Source organism: Perca fluviatilis, chromosome 3, assembly GCF_010015445.1.
Source record: "Perca fluviatilis chromosome 3, GENO_Pfluv_1.0, whole genome shotgun sequence".
Lineage (NCBI taxonomy): Eukaryota > Metazoa > Chordata > Actinopteri > Perciformes > Percidae > Perca > Perca fluviatilis.
Window position 1 is genome coordinate 19,527,774 of NC_053114.1, and position 19,545 is coordinate 19,547,318.

The following is a 19,545-nucleotide window of genomic DNA, read 5'->3' on the forward strand; positions in this document are numbered from 1 at the left end:
TGTATGAGCAAGACTGTGGGAGGGATTTTCCTTTGTTACGTAACCACTGTGAACATTCAAATTGGCTTAATTAATAGTGACCTTAATTACATCGTGTGTGTGTGTGTGTGTTTTTTTTTTTTTTTTTTTTTTTTGTGTGTGTGTGTGTGTGTGTGTGTGTGTGTGTGTGTTTGTGTGTGTGTGTGTGTGTGTGTGTGTGTGTGTGTGTGTGTGTGTGACGGAGGTGGGGTGTGTGCACACAGGCTCAATGATTGGTGCGATCTGTGTTTTGGCACGTTGTAACGAACTCCTCGTCCAATAAAAGAATCAAACCAAACGCCCACAACATCCAGAGCTATCCCATACCTTCTTTTGAAGCGGACATCCGATCCTCTTCCACTGCTGAGGTTGTACAAGCAACTCCTTAAAAGAGTTCCACTATACAGTCCCATCTAACATTACAATACCACAGCGTGAGGACTGCGTGCCAGGATCATTTGATTTGCAGATGTGAACTCTGCAGCTTTTAAGACTTTGAGAATCATATATCGTTTTTGCGCACGGAAACAAAAGTATAAAAATAATGGCAATCCTGAATCATTTTACGACAGCATGCTGGAAGAATTTGCAATGCAACCCGCTAAATAAGCAGCTGTTTTTAATTTTACGCGCCTTGCACAAGTCAGCAGCCAGCGAGGGATTTGGGATCTCCGCGGCTGGAGAGAAGGCCGTGCCTGAAAGGTTGACCACTCCGGCGGATGTCGGCAAGAAAACCAGAATCAAGACCCTGAAGGAGATGCCAGGACCCAGCGCCCTGTCCAACTTCATCGAGTTCTTCTGGAGAGACGGGTTTAGCAGAGTTCATGAAATCCAGGTAACGGTGTCCATATATGCCTCTCTTGGTGCCTTTGCGTAAAAGCGCACCAGGAGTTTGCCCGCTGCTGGTCAGCATTTCACTCCAGGGTAGGAGTTTACACTGAATGTTCTCTCCCTTACAAGATGCAGAAGACAATCTTTTTATAAAGCGCTTTGGTATCAGTCTGTAGAGACAATCTTTTTTTGTACAATAAAGAGTTGGAAATTAGCAGCATGACTAAACAACCTTAGCAGAATAAGACATAAATGGGACTACTATTTGTGTCACTACTGCTTTATAGATGGAGCACAGGAAGAAGTATGGCAAAATATTCAAATCCCGTTTTGGGCCCCAGCTGGTGGTCTCAGTGGCAGACCGTGACCTGGTGGCTGAGGTGCTGAGGGCCGAGGGCGTGGCCCCTCAGAGAGGTAACATGGACTACTGGAAGGAGTACAGAGATATGAGAGGCCGTTCCACTGGCCTCATCTCAGCGTGAGTCTCCCTTCAGACTTTGAGATTTTGAGTCTAGAAAGATCCCTATGAAATTAATGACTTTGGGGATCGACAGGACAATCACCTTAGTTTCTAAATGTGTAGATGGGCACAGCACAAAACTTGTCTGGGCTACATTTTTAAGGTTAGCTCATTTCTTGTATGCATGCCCTTTTACTTCTGGATAGTCTGCTTTTCTATCTATGAACTCAGTTGGCATCAATACTTGTCAGTTTTTTAACAGCTTCATCACTGGTATTATTCTTAATTCAAATAATTCTATTTCCTCAATAAGTCTAAAAATGCCTTGCCAAAAATGTACCTTGTTTCTTGTGTCCTGTTTTCCAGTGAGGGAGAAGATTGGCTAAAGATGCGGAGCGTGCTGAGGCAGCTCGTCATGCGTCCCCGTGATGTAGCGGTCTTCTCTGATGATGTGAACCAAGTGGTAGATGATCTCATCAAGAGAGTTGCTATTCTCCGCAACCAGGAGTCTGACGGAGCAACTGTTCTCAACGTGAATGACCTCTTCTTCAAATATGCCATGGAAGGTTTGTAAAGACAAATGTTTGTGAACGAACTGAATGTTGGGCATGGTGGATTTGAAAGGATAGTGCTGGGGGTCGGGGGGGGTGTAAGGAGATCAGTGAGGCCATCAGAGAGGACAACAGGTACGCAGGAGGAGGTGATGGCAGAGAGCAAAATAGAAAAATCTGCAAACCATGTCTTTAAATCTTCTCAAAATTAGATTTACCACATTGTGATTGACCTGTTACATTCCAGTTATACTTACATTAAGGAACAAGTGATGGAAAGCAATCATTGCAGCTTTCCAACTGGATTATTGAACCGCTGTCTACCTCTTCCTTGCCTTTGTCTTGTCTACAGGTATGGCAGTCATTTTGTACGAGTCCCGACTAGGCTGTTTGGAAAATCAGATTCCCCAGGAAACCCAAGACTACATCGGTGCTCTGCACCTCATGTTCAGCTCCTTCAAGACAACCATGTATGCCGGGGCGATCCCCAAGTGGCTCCGACCGGTCATCCCCAAACCATGGGAGGAGTTCTGTCTCTCCTGGGATGGCCTCTTCAAATTCAGTAAGTGCTGTAATTCTTTACCACAGAGGGCACATAAATACTTTTTAGTATACCTTTATGTTCCAGTGAACTATCTGCCTGCAGTAACTAGAGCACTTTTTCAAATGGTATTCCAGTCATTTAGTACCTCACTTCCAAGCCAAGATAACCCGAATCTTCATATTTGGCCAAGCTTCTTCAGAGCCACAGAAGACATTATGCAGCTGTTTTCAGACTGAAGAGTATGAGGTCTCTCTGTTACATAACCTATTCCTTTTTCCATTTCCTTCACTACCCTCCTTCAACTTCCCTTCCTTCCCACCTTTCCATTCATCCCACCTTCTCTTTCTGATCCCAGGCAGTATTCACGTTGACAAGAGGCTCACAGAGATTAAGGCCCAGCTGGAGAGGGGAGAGGAGGTGAAGGGGGGACTGCTCACACACATGCTCATTACCAAGGAGCTGAGCACTGAGGAGATCTACGCCAATTTTACCGAGATGCTACTGGCTGGGGTTGACACGGTGTGTGTGTCTGTGTGGTAAAAGGATGTGTGCAAATAGTGTTTTTTAGGAGTTTAGAGGTGCAGTGAGTGTAGCTTTAGCAGGAAGTAGAGGGGTTGAGAGTCACATACTGTATGTGTGTTTAAGTCAGTGTTCAAGGGTTAGGTTTCTAGCGCCACATCCGTGCTGTGGCTGTGTAACTGTGCCAGCGTCGGCTGTTAACCAGTATCCCACTGACAAACTTGTCACAGCACGTGGAATTGAAGCCCCTCATTGTTTCCCAACAATTAACGCAAGATTATGGAAATTCTTATATCTGCTTACGTTGCAGTCAAACCGGTTGTAAAACCTAAAGAAAGAAATGCATCGCCACAAAGGTTCCTTTAAGAGCAAATGATCGTTACTAATATACTACACATTCGAAGTAGAATGTATGAAACTGTTTAAAGAAAAACCCTTTACTTTTCCCTCAGACATCCTTTACTCTTTCATGGGCCTGCTACCTGTTAGCGCGGCACCCTCAAATACAGCAGCAAATCTTTACGGAAGTGACGGAGACCCTGGGACCTGGAGCAGTTGCCACAGCAGACGATGTCCCTCGTCTGCCTCTCATCAGAGGGCTGGTCAAAGAGACACTCAGGTACAGACTGCATGAATATTTATACACCCTGAGCTTTTTCTTCTCTATCTGTTGATGCCTCCTGTTTCTCACTTGCAATGTCTTAAACAACTGCAAGCAATAGTTTAATCGCCTTTAAAAGTTAGGGCATGACTTTGTTTAATATGTTTACATGAGTATATTTGTCCATTATCTTTGTCTGTGTGGGGCTTTCACTTATCCAGTTAGACTTACACTTTCTAAGAAGATGAGTATATTGTGCTGTTGAGTAACCATCTTTGTGCACCTCTGTCTGGGGGCAGGTTTTTTCCAGTTCTCCCAGGCAACGGGCGGATAACCCAGGATGACTTGGTGGTGGGCGGATACTTAATCCCCAAAGGGGTAAGACTGATAGAGACATAATAGATGTGAGTCCTCTAGTGTGTGCATGTACTGAAGAAAAAGCACGGCCATAAAAGTCAGCCAAAATCATTACAGTGGGACCAGATGTAACATATGCTGCATTACTCATACATAAGCTGGTTTCATTACATTTTTTGGTTTTCTTACTTTGTTAGATTCAGTTGGCCCTTTGTCACTACTCCACATCTTTTGATGAAGAGAACTTTGCTGATGCATCAGACTTCAGACCCGATCGCTGGATACGGAAAGATTCCACAGATCGTGTCGACAACTTTGGCTCGATTCCCTTTGGCTACGGCATCAGGAGCTGCATCGGCAAGAGAATAGCAGAGTTAGAGATGCATCTAGCTCTCACAAGGGTAGGGGATTAATGAATTAGCTGCACACACATTCAAAATATTTATATATAATATATTCACTTATATGAATGAATAAAGTTGTTATTATTGTGTCATGCACACAACTTTGCCCAGACAGCATGGGCTTATAAGACACCATAAATTCATATTAGCCAGATCCAGAACGACTTTCACAATCAGATCTTCAGACCTTCATAGTCTACGACACAAATCACTGACATTTACTATAGAATACTGGATCAATCAGAGTAAATACTATATATTTACATTAAAGGTCCCATGGCATGAAAATTTCACTTTATGAGGTTTTTTAACATTAATATGAGTTCCCCCAGCCTGTCTATGGTCCCCCGGTGGCTAGAAATGGCGATAGGTGTAAACCGAGCCCTGGGTATCCTGCTCTGTCTTTGAGAAAATGAAAGCTCAGATGGGCCGATCTGGAATCTTGCTCCTTATGAGGTCATAAGGAGCTTTGCCGCCCAGAGAATTTGGCTGACTCTGACTCTAGTGGCTGTAATTCTGCACCAAGGCTGAATTTCTGGAAAGAGACTTCAGATACAGTATTAGGGGACCACTAAGGCCTATATAAAAACATCCAAAAAGCAGCATGTCATGGGACCTTTAAATGGTCAATATTGCCTTCTATATCAGGCTTTTGAGACAATGTTTGCGGGGTATGGTCGAAACATTTCATGGAAAAATAACATTCCTGAAGCATCATAGAATAGTACAAAAAAATCTTCCAAATGACATAGCTCACACAATCCCTGAGTATTGTTGAATCTGCCAACCTCAATGTCCAGAGGAAGCAAACCAGCTCCCAGCTGTGCTACTAAAGATCTTTGACTTCTAGATAAACACACTTATAAATGTACTAATTGACAATGAGTCATAAAATCTGATTTGGGATTTGTGTCTTTGTGCAGCTCATTCAAAAGTTCCACATTGGCGTGTCTCCGCTTACTACTGATGTCAAGGCCAAAACCCACGGCCTGCTCTGCCCTGCTGCCCCCATCCACCTGCAGTTCATCGACAGGGAAAACTAGACTCCGACTCCTCTCCATAAGGTCTACTGTACTTTGTTTTTAAAGTGCTGATTCGTTATTAGGTTTTTTTTTTTTATAAATACACTGCCTTTAGTACACCTTTCACTGTTAGGTTGTAGATACCGATCTGAGACTGAGGTTTCTCACCTTTTCCTGTTCGTTAATAAGGAGGACTCTTATCCAGCATGTACAATTTAAGGCAGATTGGACAATGTAAAGTTAAGTTACAGCAGCTTGTGTCATGGCGAAACATGCAAATTGCCCGGGTCTCCACGGCAACACCATTACACTAAAATACAAAAGCTTTGCAATTTTGCATTGTAAAAAAGCCTAGACTTCTGCTGATCCAATTTGAGAAGGATTTGTTGAGTCCTCTAGGAGGAGTTTCTAAATTTTCCAAATTAATATGTTCCTAAAGATGAGAGCTATCCTCAAATTTTGTGAACATCAAAGGAAATTTATCCCAACCTTGGCGTATGCAGCCTGCTGGCCACCCCGAGCCCAATCACTGCAGAACTTTGCAATTCTCGCCTAGACCTAGTTTTTGTGAATTTTTGAGCATCCCCAGTCCCTCAAAAATGCGATTGTGCAGCAGAAAAATAATAATCTTTAAAGAAACAATAGTTTCCTTGCACTTTCAGTGATGAATAGTTTGTATGTATTGTTGCATTTCATTCATAAAAACTTTAAATAAAGGTTTTCTGTTACAGAATTTACTTTTGTGAATGTGAAATTTGGAAAACTGATCCATAATATAGAACTGTTTTTGTTCTGAAATGCACACATCATAAAAAAAAAAACGGCACATCGTTGTACAGTAATGAAAAATGAAGAGACATGTTACAACAGATAAATTATAGTGGGCATAACCTTTCCAAAAAACAACAGTACGAGGACATCTCCAAAACAAGTGTGTGATGTTTAATGATGAAGTCCACAAAAAAGTATATTTTTATATTTTAGGTCCATAAGCAAGAACATATATACAGATGATGCCATCTGCTGAATTCAATTCACTTTAGTTCATTTAGGTTTATTTTATTAATAATAACGTGTGTGTGTGTGTGTGTGTGTGTGTGTGTGTGTGTGTGTGTGTGTGTGTGTGTGTGTGTGTGTGTGTGTGTGTGTGTGTGTGTGTGTGTGTGTGTGTGCAGGCCCCTCTGTAGTACATTTATTCCAAATCTAACACACTGCAGTTGCAAAATTCAGGTGTGTTTTCACCAATTCTCTGATCTGTAATTTTACAGATGTGAGCTCTATTAATCCTATTTTTTTGTGTGTAAACTTTCTAATCTTTAACCACAACATAGAATGAGGCAGCATGGATTGAGGACAGTTGTTTTTCTCACCTTCTAAATCAATGCATAGATTTGTCAGAGAGAGCTGGGGTCCTCTAGCCTTTGGGTTTTCTTTCTCACGAGAAAGGTGTTCTGACCAGGGAGTCATCGCACGGAATGATTATGTCCAAGTGTAACTCCCTATATTATAAACTAAAATACCAGCAAATGTTTCCACTGATAGTAATGGACCAGCACCAACGTAGATAATTAATATAACACTTCATTTAAGAACTAGTTAAAAGAAAAGATAAAAACAGTTATCTGGATTTAAAAGATAAAACAAAGTCCGATGTCAGTCCGAGCTTCCGCCACAATGCCCACGTCCATGCATCATAGTCTGTTCCATACGCAGCCAACGAGAGGGGGGGCCGATTCCGTCGGGGGGTAGGCTGGACTTCTCTTCCCCTAACTCCGCGTTGCGATACCCACACTGGAGGCACTGGGAGGGATAAAGACAGCTCTTAAGTATACACAAACGACAGTTCTTCTCAGCGACACGTGGAGAAGTGCCATCGAACAATTGTGACTGTGCTTGGGAGAGAGATACAGAAACAGCAGCAACAGACTGTCTAGAAAACACACAGTAAACTTAGTTTCTCAACCTGTTGCCTGTTAACCCCATACTTACTCAAATCTTTTTTAGGGCCATCTGACATATACTGCAGTGCAGTGTTTATGGAGTCATACAACATTCTGTTATAATGCTGTGTTTACAACCTCTGTGAAGTGTGATGTTAGTGAGGCCACACCAGCTGGTACCAGAGACCACTCATAAACACACAGCAGTGAATCTTGGTCTGTATTTAACCATTAGTGGAATAAGTGGTAACTGTGGCACTCTCTAGTGGTTGTGATTTTAACACTATACCAAACTCACAGATCACTTAATATAAAAGAGAGGGAGAGGAGTGTGTGGTTCGATAATAGTAATACCCCCTGATCCTCTGATGTTCTTCCACTAGTTTTAGGTGGTTTTGGCAGTGCATTTTTCTTCATCACAGATAATGCTACAGAATCAACTATACAAGTAATTGGATGTCCTGCTACGCAATTCTGGTAATTTCATATAGCTTGTCTTGGTGTCATTATACATTGCAAATGTAGCGGAGGTGTACTTCGTACTTTAATCTTAACTTTCTGCAAATGTAGCAGGTGGATGTGTACTTTGTACTTTAACCTTAGCTTCTACATATTAATGGCAGGAGGACTTGGGTCCGTTCCTGCACCTCAGTTCGACTTCGGAAAGAGCTTTCCTTGGTACAACAGTGTCTTGCTTGTGAACAGTCTTTGCGCCAGTCATCGCCTGGTAGCTGTGCACCATATAGAGTATAGCTACAGCTGGCTATTTACACATACGTGACAGGATCATTGCATTTGCAGATGTGAAATCTGCCGGCTTTAGACTTTGACTCGATCATATAGCCTATCGTTTGTGCGCACGGAAACACCGAAAAGTATCAAAAACAATGGCAATCCTGAATCATTTTGCGACAGCATGCTGGAAGAACATGCAAGGATATCGGCTAAATAAGCAGTTGTTTGTCTTTTTACGCGCGTTGCACAAGTCAACAGCAAGAGAGGAATTTGGGATCTCCGCGGCTGGAGAGAAGGCCATGCCTGAAAGATTGACCACACCGGCGGATGTCGGCAAGAAAACCAGACTCAAGACCCTGAAGGAGATGCCAGGACCCAGCGCCCTGTCCAACTTCATCGAGTTCTTCTGGAGAGACGGGTTTAGCAGAGTTCATGAAATCCAGGTAACGGTGTCCGTGTAGGCTAACCCTCGCCTGGTACTTAATCTCATTTTGTTTTATTTGTGTTTTTAACCAATGGCAAAGAGCCAATGTTATCTCAGCGTCAGCCACATTTGCCGTTACGGGTCCCAGACATGGGTATGGCAGATATATAGCTAGGTATGCGACCTGTCTGAAGCAGGTGAAACAGAAACAATGAAGAAACAGCGCGCGTCTTTCCCAGATTGCTTTTCTCGGTTTGTTTTATTAACGACTCAAAATCATTTACACAACATTTCTTTTTCACTTTCACTAAATTACAATTACAAAACATTTCTTTTCTACACATTCGGGTAATTTCATATAGGCCTAGCCTGTCTTAGTGAGCAGGTGGATATGTGTACTTTGTACTTTTTTGTATTGTTTATTTATTGTATTTCTTTTCTACACATTTCCGTTCTACGTCTGCATTTACTAGAGTCTATCACATCAGTGAGCACAGTCACAGCTTTCCTGAAACACATTTTACTCTAGTCCTGTGATAAACACGTTTTCCTTATTGTTTTACATTCAATTTACATCGTTGGAACTAAAAATACCTCTTTTTGTTACAGTATATAACTGATAAAAACACCACTTTTCACAATTAGTGTAATTTCAGAGTAGTCGGTAACAATTTATTTAAAGGTGCTTGTAATAAGCAGTAATTTGCATTATTAAGACACATATAAGACCTTATAAGATGATTACTAACATAATTAAGTCCATACAAATGTTAATTAAAGCACAAATAACACATTAATATTGCTTATAAGACACTTATAGGCTCTTTTTAGAATCTTGTTAATGGCTTATACACCTGTAATTGACATTAACAAGATGTTTGTTGAACATTAATTACACTTTATAGGGGTTAGTTATAGAGTGATTAACTTGTTTACTATTTGCTTGTAAGACACTTCTTAATGTTTATAGACCGCTCAGAAAAAATAATAAGATGTTTATTAACATTAATGAGACTGAATGAGTTTTAATAATAGTATAAACCACTTTTTTTATTGGCTTGTAAAATATTTTTGAGCAATTATTAGAAACTTGTTAACAGTTTATAGACATCGATGTTAATAAGATGTTTATTGACATTAATCAGATTATAGGAGGTTTTTGTTATTTTTTTATGAAGGCTAATAAACTCTATTATGCACTTATTAACCAGTAACAATGCTCCTTTGCAGCTACTGGAACTAAAGTGGGAACTTATTAAGATGTGTTAATATTTATAGGCTAAAAAATAATTAATAAATAAGGATGTAGAAAAGTTCAAAATCACACTCTAAGCCTTCTTTTGTGGAAAAAATTCCTAACATTCATATTTCATAACTTTGAACGCAGCAACAAAAAAACAAAAAAAATGATTTTGGTTATTTAAATATACATTTCATGTATACTTTAGTGAAGATAAGTCAAGACCTTATTATGGTTTAATGTGGAACATTACAATATGTAAAAATGGTTAAAAAGTTTATTTGAAGTCGTTTTGGATAAAAGCATCAGCTAAATGACATGTAATGTAATAAATAATTAATTTGTAAATTGTTAAAATACCATGTTGTTTTGATGTATGGTAAATTATTCATTTTATTAGTATATCCTTTGTTATAGGTTATAGGCTACATTGTAAAGTATTGTAAATTAAGAAATGAGGTAGTTTTGTTAAACAGAGAGAGAACAGAATAACTTATTACCCTGCACTATTTGTGTGGGTTTTTTTCTTTTGAAAGAAGACAAAAAGATAAGATTAGGAGAAACACTTGAGATTGCGAGCCCAGCCCAGCTAGACTGTGGCCAGTTGTGGAGGCAGTGAGGCCTACCGTAGGACCTGCCCACAGAGGACATCTGACTTGCTTGATTACTTTTTCAAACCCAGACAAGAACACAGCCACACTATTAGCTCTACCCAGGTAGCAGTACTTGAGGTAGTGTATAACAAATACACACAGAACAAGAAACTGGACTCTTGGATCTTGGAACTCCTTGACTTGGAGGAGTGTTGGTACAGAACAATTACGCTACTGAACTCATGGGAGCTCTACTCTGTAACTTTAAGGAGCAGACACTGACCCCTTCAAATCTTAACTTTCTCACTTAAGGTAGCATCCCTCATACATCTAGCCTAACGAAGAACACATTTTTTAAGAGGTCTTTTTTTATTTTCCATCTGTCTGTGTGTTTGTGGTTGCAGCAAGGCAATACATCTTTCACACAACTCAAACTCCTCTCGTGAGTTATTAGGGCAATGCACACCACTCCCCGAGCCTAGCTAGATGTTAGCATCTCAATCACGCACTGATTAGAACTAGAAGCGCTACCGAATGTTCTTTTTGTTGCTGTGTTAAGTTGACAGTTATGAAATATGAATGTTATGAAATGTAAAAAAAAAAAAATCAACAAAATATGTCATGGAGTGTGATTTTGTGCTTGACAACTAAAACACAATTTTTTTCCACATCCTTTTTTAAAATTATTTTTATAAACATTTACAAATCTTAGGCCCTGTTTACACGTACATGGTTATTTTGAAAAACGGACACATTTCCCTTCGTTTGTGCCCTTCGTTTACACGCAAACGGAGAATTCGCCTCGGATAACGATTCTTTTTAAAACCTCCAGCCAGAGTGGAGATTTTGGAAAACTTTGTTTGCATGTAAACTGAGACAAACGGAGGTTTAGGCAGCTGAGGAAGTGAGGAAGAGAAGAGAGAGGAAATGATTCGTTGCTGTTGTTGCTATTTTCGGGATTCTGATTGGCTAACGTGGGCTTGAGCTTCTCGTTACACTGTCACCTACAGGTTTGTAACAGAGGAATAACATACAAAAGAAGTACCTGTTTTGTTTCCTGCCCAGTATACTCTTGATCAGGATAAGTAATTACTCATGATCATCTTGTGTTAAAACCTGACACATACTGATAATGACACACACTATATCATGACACATCTTAAAATAGGTCAGATATTTTTTTATTTCATCAACTGTGTGAACAACACCATTAGCCATATAGGCATTACCTGACACAACATTCAGATAAAAAAGGTAGGTATCTTTGGATGATGGGTAAATTAAGATTTAAGTAAGACCATTATTGCTGCTTCAATGTGATAAAAAAAATATAATATTCATAATCATTAACATTTTGAGCTAAATCATACATCTAATCTAATCAGCATTTAGGTGTACTACTAAAGGGAATCAGTCAAGTTTATTTGGTGTCAGCATGGAATGAGAAGCACTCAGCCAGGTTTGCAGCCACAGCAGAGAATTGGATGCACAAAATGGAAAGAACAAAGGGAGGATGGCAGCATATATACGCTGCAGCTCATAACCCTTAATAAATTGCCTCCCTTCCTCGCGTCTTAGTCCCTCCCACAGAGGAGGCACGGGAGAGACGCAAGGAACTCATGGGAGGAGAGAGGCAACGAGCAAATGTGTTTTAGTGTGATGAGACGTCCTTTCCTCTGAAGCGTCACATGAATTCGTCAGCTGTATGGTCGGAATTAGCAACTCCTTCAGCTGCACGGCTTCTGGAAAGGTTGCTCTCGTATGACCTCGGCTATTCGATGATCCCTACCTCAGGGCTCGCTCCTCGGTCCTATCCTCAGAGCTATCAAAATAAGGGTTATGAGATGATCTAATTAAGCCAAGTGATTATACCTGAGGGGCCGGTTCCTTTCCAAACCCACTTTATCCTCCCTGCCTCGGAACTTTTAAAAACTACAATGCATTACATTTTGATTTAATAAAAAAATAGTCTAATAAAATAAAATGAGTCCTACTTTTGTCCTAATTTTCTTCAAAAGAAATACATGGAACTACTAATTTATTTGTGTCACTACTGCTTTATAGATGGAGCACAGGAAGAAGTATGGCAAAATATTCAAATCCCGTTTTGGGCCCCAGCTGGTGGTCTCAGTGGCAGACCGTGACCTGGTGGCTGAGGTGCTGAGGGCCGAGGGCGTGGCCCCTCAGAGAGCTAACATGGAGTCCTGGAAGGAGTACAGAGACATGAGAGGCCGTTCCACTGGCCTCATCTCAGCGTGAGTCTCCCTTCAAACTTTGATCATTTGAGTCTGGACAAGGACTTCCTGAAATGACTGACTTTGTGGGTCGACAGGATAATAGTCTATAATGTAGACTATATAGATTATAGATATAGGCTGTATATCGATGACGTTCCATTCACGGGATTGTTCCGTTGCCTGATGTCCCTCATTTTCGGTCGGATGTCCCTCACCTTCCGCTTTCTTTGTGTTGGCATTCTAAACTCCAGTCAATTCAGGAAACATCCTCCGAGCTACAACCGAAAATCTAATTATATTTACCTTGTTTTTTAGTAAAAGTCTCATCACACACTCGACAGCCCTTTTTAATTCCAGAGCTGGCCTCCCTACGTGCACATTCCCCCAAAACAAGTTCCTTCCCGAGGCTATTTTGCAAAGGCACCGTACCTGTGTCTGACGCTAAGATGAAGAGAAGCCGCCAAAGGTGATTGTGATTGGTTTAAAGAAATGCCAATAAACCGGAGCAAGGTTTTCTCCTATCCAGGAATGTTGTGTGGACTAGCCCGACACTCCTCCTCAGCGCTGTGGAGATAGGTCTGGCAATGCAAGACTAACAGGATAATGACAAGGCAATTTTCTCTATAAGTCTGTGAATGTCTTTCCAAAAATGTACCTTGTTTCTTGTGTTCTGTTTTCCAGTGAGGGAGAAGATTGGCTAATGATGCGGAGCGTGCTGAGGCAGCTCGTCATGCGTCCCCGTGATGTAGCGGTCTTCTCTGATGATGTGAACCAAGTGGTAGATGACCTCATCAAGAGAGTTGCTATTCTCCGCAACCAGGAGTCTGACGGAGCAACTGTTCTCAACGTGAATGACCTCTTCTTCAAATATGCCATGGAAGGTTTGTAAAGACAAATGTTTGTGAACGAACTGAATGTTGGGCATGGTGGATTTGAAAGGATAGTGCAGGTGAGGGGGCGGGGGTGCAAGGAGATCAGTGAGGCCATCAGAGAGGACAACAGGTGCGCAGGACAGAGCAAAATAGAAAAATCTGCAAAACCGTGTCGTTAAATCTTCTCAAAATTAGATTTACCACATTGTGATTGACCTGTTACATTCCAGTTATACTTACATTAAGGAACAAGTGATGGAAAGCAATCATTGCAGCTTTCCAACTGGATTATTGAACCGCTGTCTACCTCTTCCTTGCCTTCGTCTTGTCTACAGGTGTGGCAGTCATTTTGTACGAGTCCCGACTAGGCTGTTTGGAAAATCAGATTCCCCAGGAAACCCAAGACTACATCGGTGCTCTGCACCTCATGTTCAGCTCCTTCAAGACAACCATGTATGCCGGGGCGATCCCCAAGTGGCTCCGACCGGTCATCCCCAAACCATGGGAGGAGTTCTGTTTCTCCTGGGATGGCCTCTTCAAATTCAGTAAGTGCTGTAATTCTTTACCACAGAGGGCACATAAATACTTTTTAGTATACCTTTATGTTCCAGTGAACTATCTGCCTGGAGTTCTTTTAAAAGGGTATTCCAGCAATTTAGTTCTTCACTTCCAAAAGTGAAAGAAAATTAAAAGCAGAGGAGGCAGAGGTTTCCTGATTTATAGTCCATAGTAAGGGTCAAGCCGGATGCTACAGAGGCTTTGTTAAAAGATTGAAGTCTCCAAGCCGAGAAAGCTATCATCAGGATTTTCTTTTCTTCAGCATTGACTGATCTCTTCCGGAGCCACAGAAGACATTATGCAATTGTTTTCAGAGACTGAGGAGTACTTCCCATAGTACAATTGGTGTTTGTGGTGGTTGCATTTTTCTGAATGACTAGAAGGGCTTAAAATTAAGTTGTTTACTTTTAAAAGGCACATAAAAAGATGTTTTTTTGCATCATCCAATCACAATTGGGGCATGGGTATATATGACATAAAGTACCACTTTACATGTCTCCAGAATGGCTTTCTCCAAAGAGCATTGGTGTGAATACTGGAAAAATTCCCAACCTGTTCTTCTACTGCAAAAATGCTTTTTTCAGATTTTTACATTGACAGAATGTTCACATCTAGAGAGGTGACATCACACCTTTACAGTGGAGAGAAGCTTTAACAACTTCTGAAAAAAATATATGTAACTGGCTCTCACTCATACAATTTTCACTCTCCAGACATTGATTTTGTGTCCGAATGAAGGAAGATTTGCGTCGGTTGCAGGCATGTTACTACGGAAGCAGACAGACTTACACATGTGGCTGTGTGAGCCTAAAAGTGACAGGAATCCCAACAATCTGCACAATAGAAACTAATGTAAACTGAGAACAGAACAACCATTTTTAGACACAAGCAGACAGTACTAGTTTTGTCACACACACACACACACACACACACACACACACACACACACACACACACACACACACACACACACACACACACACACACACACACACACAGTGTAATTTCTTATTTTTTAAAATAATAGCCCAAGATGGTAACTTTATCATAACAGGAAATGGTTGAGTCAGGCTTTTCAGAATAAAAGCCCCAGTGGTCAGTTTATGTTAACAGGATTCTATAGATAGATCTAGTTGTTTTTTTCTAGTTGTTGTTTTTATGAATAGCCTGACATCAATAGAGAGGAACATTGATTGCATATAAATCTCTAAGCTGTGCCGTGGGATTGTGAGAGTATGGGGTCCCTCTGCTACATAACCTGTTCTCTTTTTTTCCATTTTCCTTCACTACCCTTTCCTTTTCCCCACCTTTCCATTCATCCCACCTTCTCTTTCTGATCCCAGGCAGTATTCACGTTGATAAGAGGCTCGCAGAGATTAAGGCCCAGCTGGAGAGGGGAGAGGAGGTGAAGGGGGGACTGCTCACACATATGCTCATTACCAAGGAGATGAGCACTGAGGAGATCTACGCCAATTTTACGGAGATGCTACTGGCTGGGGTCGACACGGTGTGTGTCTGCGTCCGTGTGTGTGTGTGTGTTTGAGTCATTGTTCAGTTTCAAGAGTTGGGTTTCTGCCGCCACATCCATGCCTGTGTAGCTGTGCCAGCATTGGCTCACAGCAGTGAATCGGGAGGTTACACAGTATGCCTGTCTATTCTTATTACATTTTATCTAACGTGCACGGTGTAATAAGGGGCTGGAGGGATAAAGGGCTGAGAGTGCAGCTGGTGAAGTGGACTTGAGTGTCTTCTCAGCACTGGAATTGAAGCCCCTTATTATTTCCCAACACTTACGCAACAATACAGAAACTCTTATATCTGCTTACAGTGTAGTCTAACCTGTTGTAAAACATCAAGAATAATAGGCAACATCTCCACAAAGATTTCATTTAAGAGCAAATGAACGATACTAATATACTACACATTCAAATAGCAATGTATACAACATTTCTTTTAAAGAAATCCCCTCCTTTTTTTCTCCAGACATCCTTTACTCTTTCATGGGCCTGCTACCTGTTAGCGCGGCACCCTCAAATACAGCAGCAAATCTTTACGGAAGTGACGGAGACCCTGGGACCTGGAGCAGTTGCCACAGCAGACGATGTCCCTCGTCTGCCTCTCATCAGAGGGCTGGTCAAAGAGACACTCAGGTACAGACTGCATGAATATTTATACTCCCTGAGCCTTTTCTTCTTCTTTTCTTCTTTTTGTTTGCTCTCACTTGCAATGTTTGAAACAACTGAGCAACAGTTTAATCGACTTTAAAAGTTAGGGCATGACTGTTCAACATTTTCATGTTACGTCAGTATCTAATTTGTCCTTTAACTTTCTCTGTGTGGGGCTTTCACTGGTTATCATAGACTTAAAATGTGTGAGAAGATGAGTATATTGTGCTGTTGAGTAACCATCTTTGTGCACCTCTGTCTGGGGGCAGGTTTTTTCCAGTTCTCCCAGGCAACGGACGGATAACCCAGGATGACTTGGTGGTGGGCGGATACTTCATCCCCAAAGGGGTAAGACTGATAGAGACATAATAGATGTGAGTCCTCTGGTGTGTGCATGTACTGAAGAAAAAGCACGGCCATAAAAGTCAGCCAAAAACATTACAGTGGGACCAGATGTAACATATGCTGCATTACTCATACATAGGCCAGCTGTTTTCATTACACAACTGAAATTTTTTCTTACTGTGTTAGACTCAGTTGGCCCTTTGTCACTACTCCACATCTTTTGATGAAGAGAACTTTGGCGATGCATCAGACTTCAGACCTGATCGCTGGATACGGAAAGATTCCACAGATCGTGTCGACAACTTTGGCTCGATTCCCTTTGGCTACGGCATCAGGAGCTGCATCGGCAAGAGAATAGCAGAGTTAGAGATGCATCTAGCTCTCACAAGGGTAGGGGATATATATATATTATTAATTAATAAAGTTGTTATTTTTTTGTCAGGCACACAACTTTGCCCAGACAGCATGGGCTTACAAGACACCATAAATTCATATCAGCCAGATCCAGAACGACTTTCACAATCAGATCGTCAGACCTTCATAGTCTACGACACAAATCACTGACATTTACTATATAATACTGGATCAATAAGAGTAAATACTATACATTTTAATAAAATAGTCCATATTGCTGTCTATATCAGGCTTTTGAGAATTTTTTTGCAAACCTAAACACTAAATTAAACAATTAAACTTTCTTGGCCAAACCATTTCATGGAAAAATTAACATTCTTAAATCATCATAGTATAGTACTAAAAAATACTAATTTTCTAATTCTTTCAAATGACATAGCTCACAGAATCCCTGAGTATTGTTGAATCTGCCAACCTCAATGTCCAGAGGAAGCTACTAAAGATCTTTGACTTCTAGATAAACACACTTATAAATGTATTCATTGACAATGAGTCATAAAATCTGATTTGGGATTTGTGTCTTTGCTCCTTGTGCAGCTCATTCAAAAGTTCCACATTGGAGTGTCTCCGCTTACTACTGATGTCAAGGCCAAAACCCACGGCCTGCTCTGCCCTGCTGCCCCCATCCACCTGCAGTTCATCGACAGGGAAAACTAGACTCCGACTCCTCTCCATAAGGTCTACTGTACTTTGTTTTTAAAGTGCTGATTCGTGTGTATTACCTCCTCCTGTTCGTTAGTGAGGACACAAAATGAGTGTGGGACCAGTAAAAATAGATTCATACTAATGTGCATACATGTGTGTTATAATGTGTGAACACACATTAATACATAATCACACTGTTTCCTCTTAAGAAAAAACTGTTTATAATATTTTTAAATGTAAACAAATTCTAGGAAAAATGCTTTTAGCTTTTTTATATGAAGGGACTTTGATCATCCTGTGAGATGGAACTAAAGAATGATTTATAAACTAAAAAGTAGATTATTTGCTCAACTAATGAAATATATATTTTTTTACACTACGCTCGGATCAATAAATGTGTTCAGTGTTTCTGGTTTATATGCTGTTTGTGTGAATACAATTATTTTACCAGAATGTTGGTCACATCATGATTTTATTGAGAGGGATCACATATGTTGCAGAACAGTTTTAGCAAGAGGAAAGAGAGGAGTTGGTGTGCTCAGGGCCGGCCCTGACCAATTTGGTGCCCTGGGCAAGATTTTAGCTGGTGCCCCTTGCATCTCTGCCAATTCCACTACGAATCATTGTGTCCATACACTCAAACTTGCATAGCTTTATGCTTTCTAACAAGTCAATAGGCTGCTGCAACAAGAGTTAATGCTGGTTAGAAAACAAAAAACAAAAACTATAATATTGGGCTCAAAGCTGCATTAACGTTGCACCACAAACTGTGCCATTCATTGCAGGGAAATGCTATCGAACAGGTAAAAGTGGCTAAATTGTTGGGTGTCACGATTGATAAAACATTATCATGGACTATTAATATTAACAACATAGTGTCCAAAATAAGTAGAAACATCTTTATCATTAAAAGTTATGCTCGACTGTTGACAGAGTCAACAATTAAGTTAGTAATGCAGTCTCTAGTCTTGTCTCATCTGTACTATTACTCTATGATCTGGTCTAGTGCGTCAAAACAGGAGCTTGTCAAGAGCAGCTCGCCTTGTTCTTCGCTGCCCCACAAGGAGACTAGCATGCAGCCTGATGGTATTTTTTAAGAATATTTGTACATTACGTAAACCCACCAACCTGTTCTCGCAGCTATTACCTACCAATGTTAGACATGGTTATGATATCAGACTGGCTGTAGGATATGGCTTTACTCTGCCAATGCCCGGAACCAATGCTCTTAAAACAATGGTATAAAGCTGTAACCTATTGGAACATTTAATCCTAATGAGAAATACTTCAAGCTTAAAAAAGAAACTAAGATAAGCTGTTATCAGCAAGGAGTTTAGGTTCAAACCTGTTTGATTCGGTTATTCATTTCTATTGTCTTTTTTTATTTCTTTCTTAAGTAGATATTTTATTTCATGTTACTGTTTTCTTTTGTTATTTTTATAACATGAAAAACATGCTACTGTGCCTTTTTGTTTTACAAAATCCAGGAGGTTTTCATTTTTCTAATATAACAATATGTATTTTGCTTTATACTATTTGTTTGTGTTTGTCTTGTGTTGGACCCCAGGAAGAATAGTCTTCACTACAGTGATGACTAATTGGGATCCTTAATAAACAATAAACAACAATGCTTTTGATGTTTTATTTTAGAAACATAAAACACTTGACAAAGGTCCAGTGGGGAGCGATACATTAGTTGTATCAATAAATTGTGATGCTGAAAAAGAGCAGTGTTTTAAATACAATCCAAGGAAGGCATTGTACAAAATACAATATTAAAGAAACCAGTGCTAACAGAAAGATTTATAAATGTAATAGAAATAAGAGTATTACACAAAAAAACTTACAACTTCAGCGCATTATGCACAATATAGCTGTACTGAGTTTCTGTGAGAAATTTAAACAAACTCTTCTTACCTTATCAGTTAAAACAGAGGGTCCATTGGTGCAGCCTTTTGCGGTACATTGCTGTGAAGTGCTAAGGTCGAGGGGACAGGTGCACTAAATGCTGCATCACTGGACTTGTCTGAGGTGGAGGGGACAGGAGCGCTTGATGCTACACGACTGGGC

The 19,545-nt window shown here is 40.5% G+C and overlaps 2 protein-coding genes across 2 annotated transcripts; both read left to right on the forward strand.

The window, feature by feature from the left end:
* The first annotated feature begins 311 nt into the window (after positions 1–311).
* Positions 312–6,040, forward strand: LOC120556555 (cytochrome P450 27C1). Its single transcript, XM_039796202.1, has 9 exons — positions 312–853; positions 1,137–1,327; positions 1,676–1,875; positions 2,213–2,422; positions 2,760–2,923; positions 3,376–3,542; positions 3,824–3,902; positions 4,079–4,282; positions 5,209–6,040. The coding sequence occupies exons 1-9, from the start codon at positions 563–565 to the stop codon at positions 5,326–5,328; spliced, it is 1,626 nt and encodes a 541-aa protein (XP_039652136.1). The 5' UTR covers positions 312–562; the 3' UTR covers positions 5,329–6,040.
* Positions 6,041–7,923: 1,883 nt separating this feature from the next.
* On the forward strand, positions 7,924–17,883 carry LOC120556547 (cytochrome P450 27C1-like). Its single transcript, XM_039796192.1, has 9 exons — positions 7,924–8,425; positions 12,304–12,494; positions 13,158–13,357; positions 13,684–13,893; positions 15,250–15,413; positions 15,890–16,056; positions 16,341–16,419; positions 16,603–16,806; positions 17,368–17,883. The coding sequence occupies exons 1-9, from the start codon at positions 8,135–8,137 to the stop codon at positions 17,485–17,487; spliced, it is 1,626 nt and encodes a 541-aa protein (XP_039652126.1). The 5' UTR covers positions 7,924–8,134; the 3' UTR covers positions 17,488–17,883.
* Positions 17,884–19,545: the final 1,662 nt, after the last annotated feature.

Excerpts from the sequence above, each read along its gene's own strand:
- LOC120556547 (XM_039796192.1), top strand. The coding sequence starts at position 8,135 with ATGGCAATCCTGAATCATTTTGCGACAGCATGCTGGAAGAACATGCAA. Across the intron at positions 8,426-12,303 it reads GCAGAGTTCATGAAATCCAG|ATGGAGCACAGGAAGAAGTA; the intron begins GTAACGGTGTCC and ends ACTGCTTTATAG. Across the intron at positions 15,414-15,889 it reads TACTGGCTGGGGTCGACACG|ACATCCTTTACTCTTTCATG; the intron begins GTGTGTGTCTGC and ends TTTTTTCTCCAG.
- LOC120556555 (XM_039796202.1), top strand. The coding sequence starts at position 563 with ATGGCAATCCTGAATCATTTTACGACAGCATGCTGGAAGAATTTGCAA. Across the intron at positions 854-1,136 it reads GCAGAGTTCATGAAATCCAG|ATGGAGCACAGGAAGAAGTA; the intron begins GTAACGGTGTCC and ends ACTGCTTTATAG. Across the intron at positions 1,876-2,212 it reads CTTCAAATATGCCATGGAAG|GTATGGCAGTCATTTTGTAC; the intron begins GTTTGTAAAGAC and ends TCTTGTCTACAG.